The sequence below is a fragment of the Schistocerca piceifrons genome, chromosome X (genome assembly GCF_021461385.2).
Source record: "Schistocerca piceifrons isolate TAMUIC-IGC-003096 chromosome X, iqSchPice1.1, whole genome shotgun sequence".
Taxonomy (NCBI): domain Eukaryota; kingdom Metazoa; phylum Arthropoda; class Insecta; order Orthoptera; family Acrididae; genus Schistocerca; species Schistocerca piceifrons.
In genome coordinates, this window is record NC_060149.1 from 180,408,341 (window position 1) to 180,422,526 (window position 14,186).

General features: G+C 37.5%; 1 protein-coding gene across 5 annotated transcripts in view; it reads left to right on the plus strand.

Moving 5' to 3' along the window:
• Window positions 1-14,186, plus strand: part of LOC124722112 — a 398,005-nt gene that overhangs the window by 189,605 nt on the left and 194,214 nt on the right. For all 5 annotated transcript variants that reach the window (XM_047247319.1, XM_047247317.1, XM_047247315.1 and 2 more), the window contains one exon: window positions 7,512-7,628. In XM_047247319.1, the coding sequence (XP_047103275.1) occupies window positions 7,512-7,628 (117 nt within the window). The remainder of the gene's footprint in view (window positions 1-7,511; window positions 7,629-14,186) is intronic.

A 14,186-nucleotide genomic window follows, 5' to 3' on the forward strand; every position in this document is an offset into this window, starting at 1 on the left:
AAAGAAAGAGTGGGACAGTTGAGTGGACATTGAGAGTGTAAGTTTATGGAGTGGGTTGGGAGGCACAAGAGCAGGGATTGGTGAGAGTGTGGGTTATAGGCTTGCAGAAATTAAGGCATGGAAGCTTGCAGTATCAAAATACGTATTTTGTAGGCACAATTCCCTTCTATGTGATTCAGAGATGTGGTATGGGGTCAGGGAATCATATGGCATAGAATAGTTCAAATGGCTCTGAGCACTATGGGTCATCAGTCCCCTAGAACTTAGAACTACTTAAACCTAACTAACCTAAGGACAACACACAACACCCAGCCATCACGAGGCAGAGAAAATCCCTGACCCCGCCGGGAATCGAACCCGGGAACCCGGGCGTGGGAAGTGAGAACGCTACCGCACGACGGGCATAGAATAGTGAAGCAACTCTCAAGAAACTGTGGATGATCAGTTTTGTCACATTTAGGTGAGGTAGAGTATGCCCATGATAGGACTGGAATAGAATGTGTGGGATGTATTCATAGGACAAGTGTTGCATGTAGTCTTCCACAGGGAAATGATTGCAGTGCCATGGGAATGACAGCAGGTGTGGCATAATGGTGGACAAAGATATGATATAGATTGGGTGTACAGTGGAACACATTTTTGGGAAGGGTGGCAAGGAGATTCGTCATATCATAATATGATGAAAGGTAGTAAAACCCCTAACTCTTTATGTACTTAAGTTTTTCCAGTCTGTAGTAATTACGTGGATATTCTTTTGCAGATGTTTTGTACATATGATTTTTAGAATTAGGGGCATGTGTGGATGTGGCACAAGAGATTTGTAAGCTCCCCTCTCCAAATGCCGTCTTCTCTGAATTACATAGATATAATTTGTCCTTAGAAAACACAATTTAATTCTGTAATGTCCATGAGACCTATGGCCACACCCACCTCTACCCCTGTCCTTGTGTCTCCTGCATCACTCCATTACTCTACACTAAATGTTCTCTCTGCAGTCTCTCTTCCCAGTACCCCCTCCTCTACCTCCCCCCCCCCCACCCCCACCCACCAAAAAAAAAAAAACCTTTTTGCCCATCACTGTGTGCCACATGCATCTTCTATTGCCTTTGTCAAGCTGCATTTGCTGATGCCACATTCATATCCTATACCCTTGCTTCGCTCCCTAAGCCATCAGTCTCACTTACCTCCATCCCCGTCCCCTCCTTCCTTCTTGTTACCTCTTGCCCACTCCTCTCACTCTACCCTACACAGCTCTTTGCCCCCTGACAGGCTGCACTGCCAGGACAGTGTAGCTGACCAGAAAAATGTAGTTGTTTGTGTTAGTTATGATTGTTTAAGTCTCACCAGAGAGATCTGATCTCAAATGATCCTCTCTCTCAAAAAATTCTTGTATTCATCTAGTGTATAGTTAATGTTCATAACAAGAAGAATATCTTCAAACATAAATCACTGAAGCAGGTGCTGTCTGTTGTCCCATTTTATTTCATTGTGTGTCTTCAGAGAGACAATTAGAATTCTACAGGTATTGTAAAATAATTTTTGCTACTTTTTTACATTCTGTAACTTGCTGAAGTTGGAATATTACTTGTTTTTGCTGTACAAAAAATGAACACCATCCAGAACATGCCTTGAAGGCTCAATGGTACCAACCAGCTGCCTTGTCATCCTCATCCCTTAGGCGTTACCAGATGCGGATATGGAGGGTGGATGTGGTCAGCACACCGCTCTACCGGCCGTTGTCAGTTTTCATGATCAGTGTTGCTACTTCTCAGTCAAGCAGTTCCTCAATTGGCCTCACAACAGCACTTGACATATGTGGACGGTGATCCATCCAAGTGCTAGCCAAGTGTGACAGTGCTTAACTGAGATGATCTGATGGGAATTGGTGTTACAATTGCAGCAAGGTTCAAATCTCCATCCTGCCATCTAGATTCAGATTTTCCATGATTTCTCTAAATCTTGTATCTCAAGTTCCTGATGGCTCCTTTGTAAGGGGAATAGCCAATTTCCTTCACCACCATTTCTCAATCCAAGATTGTTCTGTGTCTTCAACAGCATCTTCATTGACAGTGTGTTAGACAATAATATACCCTCTTTGTTTCTTTCCTTCACTATATCTGTAGGTCTGGTTTGGTGCTAGTGATTGTGAAATGACAGATTCACAGCAAAATCTTTATTTTGTGAGTTGTGGCCAGCTGTTTGCAACAATAGTATTGGTCATTTGCAGTGGCCACACTCTTTATTGGATAACTGTAGTTTCCCCATTTCTGACCCACCAGTACAAAATTTTCCCTCTTGTAGCTTAATTAAAGTATAAGGGTTACAGTGTAATAAAGTAGCACATAATAAAGTACTGTAAAGTGTACCATATTATGTACAAGAGAATTAAAAACATATCATGATGGAATGTTTGCTGTTTTACTCGAGACCATAATTGTTCTGATCAACAGAAATGTGGCAAATTCATTATCTTTTGTCTGTCAACTCACTTTGAGTCGGCCTCCTTGCATCTTCTGATACAGTGTGAGTAGCTCCATTTGCTATTCACTGTGGGTAGAAATGAACCGTTTGCCATCTCTTCACAAATTAAATAAGTTTTCAATTTGAGCAGCCATTTGTGACCCACTTCATGAATGTCTTTACAAATGTGTTCATTACTTCAGTGACAATTTCGTCTGTTTGACTGTTCCTCTGATTCAAGTGCTTGTGACTAAATTGTCTCTAACTGAATGTACTGGACCACTAGTAGTGAAAGGTGATGACTCGTTTATGTACTGTCATCATAGACTTCTGTAATAAGACTTAAGTTCAGTGCACAGAATCTTCTTTCCTACATGAGAATGATCAATTTTCTACTGTCTAAATTGTGTTCACCTTTTCATTTCAGTCTCTGTTATTTACTTAATTTTCCCAAAAGTAATTTAGATGCAATTATTTACTTACACCACCCATCCAAAAAGTTCCCAGGCTGATTTTATTCGTGGCAGATAAATGACATCAGGGAAGTAACTGTGCTGGCAATGTGAATTAATTACTGTTCAACTGCAGAAATGCATTTTTTCAAATAATGTCAACAACAAACACATATCATCAGGGAAAAAGAGTAATGTACTATTACTAACAGTCATGGCAGAAATCTATCCAGCATGCTCCGTGAGAAAAATCGCGACATAGCAGTGACTAGTGTAGTGAAACCGGGAGCGGGATGTAAAAATGTTGTAGACATTAACTCTCAGATGAAATTAATGCAAGAAAATGACTTTATCGTCTGTATAATGGGTTGAAATGATGTGGCAAAAAATGAAGCAGAGGTTTGCGTGAAAACGCTGCAGAATTTTTTTACAAGCTAATAAATGCAGAAACACAGTAGTTGCCACACTTCCTCATAGGCATGATCTGATTTATAGTTCGTGTGTAAACAAAGAAATTTGGAAAACAAACATTAAAATAAGGAAACTGTGTTCTCAATACACTAAGTGCGATGTACTGGATATAAGCAAGGTGCATCGAAATCTGCACATGAAGCATGGAATGCATTTGAACTATGAAGGGAAAAGGTTTGTTTGTGATCGTGTTAGTGAAATAATTAAAGAAAGACTTGTAAGGGGTAGAACAATCTATCAGCTTCCTGAACATCCTTCCAACAACAGCGAGGAAAACAAAATAAAAAAGAAAGAAGAACAAAAATACAACACTGCTGACGTTCCTAATTTAAACTAGAGGTATGTGATGCTGTAAATATGATTCCCAATTACCAAATCGTGAATACGCCCGAACTAAAAGTTTATCACCATAATGTGCAATCCCCGCGTAAGAAGATCGATGAAATTAACGTACTATTAACACATGAACTTAATGATATCTCAGTGTTATGCATTTCTGAGCACTGGCTTAACCCAGAATTAATCCACAATACGAAAATAAACAAATTTGTCTTGGCTGCTTACTACTTCAGGAAAAACAGCAAGCAGGGTGGGGTAGCAATTTACACAAAGGATAATGTAGATTTTATTACACTATCTGACTTAACTAGGGCAAATGTTGATAGGGATTATGAAATTGCAGCTATAAAAATTACTCAGTTCAACCTAGTTATTGCTACAGTTTACCGATCACCATCCGGGAATTTTGAACTTTTCTTAAACAAAATAGAGTCATTGCTAAATAAAGTAAATAAAATGGATTGTGAATTGATAATCTGTGGTGACTTCAATATTGACTTCCTCACGAATAGTGGAAATAGGGAGACCATTTTGAACCTTGCAACGTCCTACAATTCAAAGACTGAAGTAAAAGCAGCTACCCGAGTATCAGAAACTTGCCAAACAGCTCTTGATCAGTTTCTAGTCAAGAAGAGTTTACACAACACCTCACTAAAAATTTTCAATGCAGGTTTTAGTGATCATCTTGCTCAAATATTAGGCATAAAAGTACAAGACAGTATTATTAACAACATGTCTTTCAGAACAGCATATCGAAGTTATAATCAGCATAATGTAAACTACTTCAATAACTTATTACAGAAAGAAAAATGGCTAGGAGTGTACAAAATGAACGATATAAATGAAAAATTCAACACATTCAATGATACATTAACCCATTTCTTTGAACTTGCACTCCCACTGAAAACATTAACCATGTGGGGGAACTCTAGAACAAACAGCTGGATCACAAAGGGAATAAGGGTTTCATGCCAAAAGAAAAGACTACTTCATGAAATATGTAACTCAACAAATTACTCACCTGTAGTACGAGCAGACTATAAAAAATACTCCAAAATATTAAGAAAAGTAATAAAAGCAGCAAAAATAATGCATAATGATGAAATCATTTATAATTCAGCTAATAAATCAAAGGCTATGTGGAGTGTTATAAAAAAAAGAATGTGGAGTATACAGACAACCTTGCAAAAATTTAACACTATCACATAAAAATAAAAAAGTAACAAACCTCTTAGAAGTAGCCAACACATTTAACAACTTTTTCACAGGTGTTGCTGAAGATATGTTACAATCAAACTTTAAGAGCACCCAGGCAAATGAATATAAAATAAGTGCATGTAGAGGATCAATGTACATCAGTTCTGTTTCACAAGATGAAGTAGCTAAAGCAATAAAAGGACTAAAAAATTCAAAATCGGCAGGTATTGATGGTATACCTGCAACAATGTTAAAGAAGAGTGCATCAAACCTAATTGAAGTACTCACACACTTATGCGACTGCTCACTTCAGGCAGGCACTTTCCCCGATGTGTTGAAAACATCAAAAGTTATTCCTGTATATAAAAAAGGGGATAAAGACAATGTAAATAACTACAGACCCATCACAATTTCCTCCTGCATCTCTAAAGTACTGGAAAAAGTTATGTATGAGAAACTTACGAAATTTATAAATAAAAACAGCATCCTATGTAATGGACAACATGGATTCAGAAATAAGAGGGCAATGACAACTGCTGTCTATGAGTGCATCAATTCCATCCTAAACCTGATGGACAAAATACAGGAAACAGCAGGAGTCTTTATTGACTTGTCAAAAACTTTTGACATGGTGGACCATAAAATTCTGCTATCAAAGCTAGAAAGATATGGTATTCGAGGTCTGTCCAACAAGTGGATCAGTTCCTTCGTGACTAATCGTATGCAGGCAGTGTGCATCAAGCACACAGATATTGAACTAAAAACTGTATCTAATCACTTATCTGACTATAAACGAATTAAATGTGGTGTACTCCAAGGATCAGTATTGGGACCCCTTCTGTTTCTGCTGTACATAAATGATCTAAGCTTAAATGTTGATGCACACAAAACAATCATATTTGCAGATGACACCACGATTCTACTAAAAGGAGACGATGATGAACAGTTACAGCAGACAGTAAACACGGTCACGAAACAACTTAGCAGCTGGGCACAGAGTAATCAGCGTTTAATAAACAGTAAGAAAACCATTGCTCTAAAATTTCACAATGTTCCTAACAAGGACATGTTTATCCCATCAGTCTCTATCAATGACGAACCAGTTGGTAACAATACTGAAACCAAATTCTTAGGACTTTGGCTGCAGAGTAAAATCAGATGGGATAAGCATATTGAATATCTCAATGCAGAACTGAGCAAAACATTTTACCTTCTTTGTTCATTAAAATCATGCTGTAGTGAGAAAACAGTATTGAATGCATATCATGCGTACTTTCATTCTCGTCTTAGATATCAGGTCGCCTTCTGGGGAAACTCTAAAACAGCTAATAGCACTTTTGAACTACAAAAAAGGGCCATTCGAATCTTGTTTGGGTGCAAGCCTAGAGACTCTTGTAAACCTCTGTTTAGGAAATCTGGTATTCCTCCATTACCATGTGTATACATTATCGAAACCCTTTTGTTCTTTAAATTAAATGTAATAGGCAAGGACCGGAGACTGCAAAAAAACTGTGATATACATGAGCACTTTACCAGACAAAACAGAAACTTACATATGACTCATATCAGCACAGCACTGTGCCAAAAAGGTACTTTTCACATGGGAGTTAAGCTGTATTACAAACTTCCTGAAAACATAAAAGCTATCACTGAGGTCAATACATTTGGAAAATCTCTAAAGTCATATTTACAGCATCACTGCTTTTACTCCATTGAAGAATATTTAAATTTATGAAATGTATTATATAAATACTTCCGTGTAAAGTGTATTATTGTAACCTTAAATATGTATGCCTGGCAATGACTTTCAGTCTGTATATTTATAACTTGACTTGTCCAATGTCTTATGCATAAGCTGCTATGTAGACAACAGGACCAATAAATAATACAATACAATACAATACCAGTCAGTAGTGAGCAGGCTATGTTAAGTAGTGGATGTGTGGCTGTAATAGGACAGCAATGTTGCATTGCAAATCACATTGGAGCAACTTCCTTAAATCAAGTGTTACAGACACTTTCAATATGTTTTGATGAAGAGAGAAGTGTGTGCATAGTTCATACCACACACAACTTGACTCCTGAAAAAAATTATGTGCGGATGCCTGCCACAACTTGTTTGGAATGCAAAATGTGGACAGTTATTTTCAGAAAAAAGTTGTCACAAGTGGCAAGTTTTGGTGTTATCACTACAAACCTACCATATAATGACAATGTGCAGAAAGTCCCATTTAGAGTCAACACTTTGATGATATAACTGACATTCAGGCCGATGTGACATGCAGTTTGAACATCATCCCACAGAAGGAGCTTTCTGATAGTTTTGCCTGGATGTATGAATGTTCTGTGTGTTGCACCCAACCAGTGGGAGACACTGTAGAACAATTGAAGTATTAAAACCACTATATTAAGTTTTCTATTTTTGTTTTTTAATCCAGTCTTGAAAATAAAGTATAATGTGGGCTTTAAATGAGTAAAATGTACATTGTAGTTATTTTTTAAAATATTTGTATTATAGATTATATGCGTTTGTATTTTTATGTTTTGTCTTAAGGTTCCAGATCTTTAATAAAATGTTTCATTACTTTGCAGTTACTGTAGAGAGGGGTTGGTCTTCACCTAACACACAGCATATTACTGCCGCTAACACCCAGCATATTAATGTTCAGCACACTGGATCACATTCAAAGTCAAGACGAGGCAAGATGGGTATGTTCATTAAAGAGATTTTTCAAAATGTTCTTGTTCATCACAAACAACTATTGATTGACTGATATTTGTGAATTGTGGTTTATTTGTCTCGTTATGTACATAATCTAAATAGTGTGATTCAGTTGCAGAACACACTTCAAAACTCCAGTAAAATTTCACCGTAAATACAGAACAGCTGATGTTAACAAACTGCATAATAATAATAATAATAATAATAATAAAATTTTTGTTATACATACAGGAAAAGCTAACACTTAACTACCCGTTGCTCAAATTATCATTTCATTCTCTATGAATTCTACTGAACAGTAGCATTTCTCCCACAGAATCTGCTGTAGCTTTGTTTTTAAAGTTTCTGGCTTCATATTAAGTATGTTTTTGCCTATTAACTTTGTATATTTGTCATCCCTACATACTGTGGAGTCTGTGCATATACTTTCAACTGGGTGTGGGTAGCATAAAATTATTTTTATTTCTCATGTTATATTCGTGGTTAAAATGATTGTCCAAAAATAATTTTTGTTTGCTGTGTAGGAAGATCATAATTTCATAAATGTATAGGGAGGGAACAGTTAAGATTTGTAGTTTCCAAAATAATGGGTAACCCAGTGTATTGATCTTACTCCTTGTGTCCTTCATTATTGTTGCTGCTCTGTAATGCACAGAGAAATTATCTGTAATACTCAATATTGTGATTTAATTTTTTCATTGCAAAACTGTATTCATGTGTGTTGAGTTTATTGAAACTGCATAGCTCAAATTTTTGGTCATTTTCAAAGATACAGAACTTTCTATGATGAAACCTGTCTGGAGTTTCTTAATGTTTAAATAATTCTAGTTACAGGCTAAATGTAATGTCGCTCAGTATAAAATAATAATAAAAAATTAACAACACTGAGCCTTTATTCCACAAAATTGCAGAGTTTTAGCATTAGGTACGCTATGTGGCCACATCGTACAGTGTGCAGTGGCATCATCATCTGGTCATGCACAGGGCAGAAAGAAAGGCAATTTTATAGCGTGCGTTGATTTTCCTGATAGAATGGCATATACAAATTGTCAGTACCTTATTTGGCAGTTTATTTATGTTACCTCAAAGATCCTGGAATTCTTCCACCCACTTCATAGTAAATTCTTCTGATATGTGGCATTCTTGGTGCGTGTTAAATATCAGTTTCAGCTAAACTGTAATTTTTACGATTACTACAGAAGGCAAAAATAATTTCTTTATACAGGGTGTAAATGCTCCAGGACAACTGGAAAATCTTGTTTCTTTTATGACATAATGTAAGATCTCTTAATGCTATATACCTATGAACATACATAAATGTTTACTTGGAGATGAATAAGCAGGCAAATTTGGTCAGTAGTATTGAATAAAATATTTTGTTTTAAATATATTGACAGCTTTAGCAGGATTTTACATATCTTAAGAAGAACAATGTTCTTCAATCACAAGATATGTTTCAACACTGTCTGCTACCTCCTCCAGGCTTGACGCTGTTTCTTAATTTGTGTTGTTTACATTTTAAATGTACAGAATGCCTTTCTTTGGTAAATTATAGACTGGCAGCACACCTGGTTTTATCATTTGTAACTCCTCCTCCTCCCCCCCCCCCCCTCCCTCCCATGGCTTTATATTTAATCCTGCAGTAGAATATAAACTGCCAATTATACACTTTCTTACCTTCACAAAGAACCTTGTTAATTTTTTATACAGTCTGAAAAAGTCATGCAAAGCTTATTGTTCTTAGTTCTGGTGTATACAATAATTGTGTGCTCTCTCTCTCTCTCTCTCTCTCTCTCTCTCTCTCTCTCTCTCTCTCTCTCTCAAGACATTTGTATACCATCCTACTAACTTTCTGCAGTGCTGTGGAAGTGTAAACCTGATTGGAATTTAAAATGCTACATAACAGTGTTGTGCAGTGCAAATAAAGAAAAGGTATGTTAAAACCACCACTTTGAATTGCAGAGTCCAGTATTGAAATGAATATTATGTCAAAGACTGCTTTCCTATTTTGCATTCATCATCTGGATAGGATACGATAAAACAGTTGCCCTAAGTACAAAAACTCCATATGTCCCCTTGCTTCAGTGCTGCACATGAGCATATGATGCCCCACTACACATGAAATTCCAAACAGAAATGCGACAAAACGCATATGAGCAAAGTAAACACCAAGCATGGACTTCATCCAACATTGTAGTAAGATCTGTTTTCTGGTGCTCTTTGGCAGTAACTCAAATGAACCTATTTCTAACAGATCGCAGCAAAATATTGCAAGTGGCTATGAGAGAAACATTACTTTCAAAGTAAATTTCCTCTTACACAAGATGAATTATGTCAAGTGTGGGAATGCATGATGAATTTCTTAAATTACTGAGAGTTTGACTCACATTCAAAACTTAACACATAGAAAAATTTAAGGCCAAGAAGACCAGACATAATGTCATTATTTAAAATATTGTTGGTACATTTGTGTTTAAAATATCTTAAAGAGTAACACACGAAAAAAAGACCAATATTATATATGATATATATGTATTAATTTAAACCATTAACTTTTCCTGTTTGTGTATTCACACTACGTAATAGTGATATTGCTGTTGGCTGACTACATCACATGTCCTATGCTCCTAATACCTGCTGTCATTGGCTGGTGAGATCACGTGTCATGAGCTATGATTGGCTGACAAAAGCACATCACAATCTTGATTTCAATGCTTTGGAAACTAACATGCTGTGTTTGGTAGAATTCGTATTTATACTCTTGTAATACGAAAATGTGCAGCATACGTGTTGCCACACATCAAAGATCTTTCCAAAACGTGATGTTTTGTTGCTGGGTTTCATTTCCTAAGGTTCTGGGAAGTTCTGTGGCAGTGTATAAAAACTTCACCATCGAAAGAAATAATAAGTTTTACAGTTCAGAGGGAAAGTACACTGTCACTTAACATGGAAGAAGTGTATTTTCACCTTCGCCCAGGGAAATGTGTATTTTTAACCAGGAAATCCTGGAAAAAATCTGGATTTTTTTCCCTTGTCTGTGTATACACTCAGTATAAATATTGTATTCTTGTTTAATATTCAAAATATGCTTCTATATTTTGGTGCAAATGTCTGTAACAAGTTGCCTTCGGACACACAGACAAGAAATTGGGAGTTCCAGAAAATGGAAATAAGAGAAAAACAAACCCATGTTAGCTACTCTGATAAACTATGCCACTGTGTAATCAGAGAGTCAAAAAGCCATGTGTAGTGCGATCAGTAGCATTGCTTGGTGTATACAGACATCCATTATTACTTCCTATAGATAACTGCTTTCCCTGCTCATGAAGTTTTTTCATTTGCTGGTACACACATTGTGAGTGTGACATTCGCTTTCTCCTTTGTGTTTTTGCTGCATGGGCTTTCAAAATTGTTGAGGCTTTGATTGCCACTTATTGCTGTATTGCTAGTTGGCTTCTGTTTTGAGATCTTTGGCCAGCGTTTAACAATTTTGCTGATGTTTCACCAGCACAAGTGCCTGGTGTTGCCAAAAGTTCACCCTCCATTGCCAGGGGTGGACTGACATTAAGCCTATGGCCACACATCAAATGTGTCTGAGGACCTTCCCCTTATCATTATGAACAATGTTCATTCACCACAGTGTCTGAATCTAGGTAAACAGATCCTGGATTCCTGTCATGCAGAAAAAGCCCCTTGCAGGTAGGAAAGGAAGAAGCTTGATGGTAATGAACAGCGGAAAACCCTCAGACTTCTGCAAAACAGGTACATACAATCTCTAGCTGAGGGCTTGACTCCTGTTTTCCACCAGTGCTGTAGGGTGAAGCTTTGACAATACCAGCCACTTGTGCTGGTGAAATGTGAGAAAGATCCTTAAACAGCTGTTAGCAATGTCAGGGAACAAAATAAAAACAATATGGGATATAGTGAAAGAGGAGAGTGGTAGAACCAGAAAGGAACAGGAGCAAATAGCATTAAGGGTAGATGACACATTAGTAACCGATGGGCATAGTGTGGCAAATCTATTTAACAAATACTTTATATCCGTTACTGATAGAATGGGATTGTCAGGATCAGTAAATAATGCCCTTGAATATCTGAAACTAGCCTTTACAAATAGATTCAAGTACATGAATATGTCACTCACTTCGCCAAAAGAAATAACTTCCATAGTAAAATCTTTAAAAACAAAGCATTTTAGTGGTTATGATGAAATATCAGCAAAGTTAATTAAGGCATGTTCTTGTGAGTTTAGTACAATTCCAAGTTACTTGTGTAACCAGTCAATTATAACTGGGACATTTCATGACTGGCTAAAATGTGCACATGTAAAGCCTCTAATCAAGAAAAGGGATAAAGAGATACCGTCAAACTACAGACCAATTTCACTTTTGTCAGCATTCTCAAAAATTTTAGAAAAAGTAATGTACAGGCAGCTTCTCAACCATCTGACCCCAAATAACATATTATCAAGAACACAGTTTGGATTTCTGAAGGGTTCTGATATCGAGAAGGCTATTTACACCTACAGTGAAAATGTACTTAATTCATTAAATAACAAATAACAAACAGCAGGTATTTTCTGTGATTTGTCAAAGGCATTTGATTGTGTGTGTCACAACATCCTTTACAATAAATTAGAATTCTGTGGTGTTACGGGCAGTGCTGCAAAATGGTTTAAGTCATACCTCGCTAACAGTAAACAAAGGGTGTCAGTGCAAGGGTCAGTGCTAGAGAATTAAGTCATCATCAGAATGGGAAGAAATTACATGTGGTGTCCCACAAGGATCCATCTTAGGACCATTGCTTTTTGTTGTGTACATTAATGACCTCTCATCAGTTACACTGCCAGAAGCAGAGTTCGTTTTGTTTGCAGATGACACAAGTATTGCAATAAATAGTATGTTAAGTGTAATTCTAGAAAGATCTGCTAATGATATTTTCATGGATATTAATAAATGGTTTAAAGCCAACTCCCTGACATTAAACTTCGAAAAGACTCACTGTGTGCAATTCAGAACCTGTAAGAGGTTTCCACCCAGCATATGCATAAAGTGTGAAGAACAGCAGATAGAAGAGGTTGACAGTCTTACATTCCTAGGATTACAACTTAATAATAAATTCAGTTGGTTGGAGCACACTACAGAACTGCAGAAATGCCTTAACAAATCTGTATTTGCAGTTCGAGTGTTAGCTGACATAGACGACATAAAAATGAAAAAGCTTGCATACTTTGCATACTTTCATTCCATGATGTCATATGGTATAATATTTTGGGGTAACTGTTCAAGTCAAACAAAAGTTTTCAGAGTACAGAAGCGTGTAATACGTATTATTTATGGAGTAAATTCACGGATGTCCTGTAGAAACCTCTTCAAAGAACTGGGTATACTAACTACTGCCTCTCAGTAAATTTACTCCTTAATGTAATTTGTCCTAAATAACATATATCTCTTTTCCGACAAACTGCTCAGTTCATACATACAATACCAGGAACAAAAATGATCTGCACAAGGACTTAAAAGCACTTACTTTAGTTCAAAAAGGGGTCCACTACCCAGGAACACCCATCTTCAATAATTTGCCAGCAAACATAAAAAAATTAGTTACAAATAAAGATCAGTTTAAAAGGAGCCTGAAAAACTTACTAGTGGCAAACTACTTCTACTCCATTGATGATTTTTCTAATAGAAACAAATGATGTATTGTATATATTCATACTATTAGTATTGTTATTTCATTAAAAAAAAAAAAATTACATGTTCCACATCCACGAGGATCTCCACAGCAGGGATCTATGGAACAAAAAACTAATCTAATCTAGCTGAAGTTCCTGAGACTGAAGCCAACAGCCAGTGCATGAGCAATGTATGGTAGAATGTAGTTCACCCCATCGAGATGCTCTTGATATTTGGTAATTGTTCTGTGGCTATATTTAACAGTAGTTTTAGGGCATTTTTGTCATCCTTCTATAAGTGTGGCTGTGATGCCAGATGATCCCAGTGAAAGTGTGATGTGTTGTTTAGCACATACACTCCTGGAAATGGAAAAAAGAACACATTGACACCGGTGTGTCAGACCCACCATACTTGCTCCGGACACTGTGAGAGGGCTGTACAAGCAATGATCACACGCACGTCACAGCGGACACACCAGGAACCGCGGTGTTGGCCGTCGAATGGCGCTAGCTGCGCAGCATTTGTGCACCGCCGCCGTCAGTGTCAGCCAGTTTGCCGTGGCATACGGAGCTCCATCGCAGTCTTTAACACTGGTAGCATGCCGCGACATCGTGGACGTGAACCGTATGTGCAGTTGACGGACTTTGAGCGAGGGCGTATAGTGGGCATGCGGGAGGCCGGGTGGACGTACCGCCGAATTGCTCAACACGTGGGGTGTGAAGTCTCCACAGTACATCGATGTTGTCGCCAGTGGTCGGCAGAAGGTGCACGTGCCCGTCGACCTGGGACTGGACCGCAGCGACGCACGGATGCACGCCAAGACCGTAGGATCCTACGCAGTGCCGTAGGGGACCGCACCGCCACTTCCCA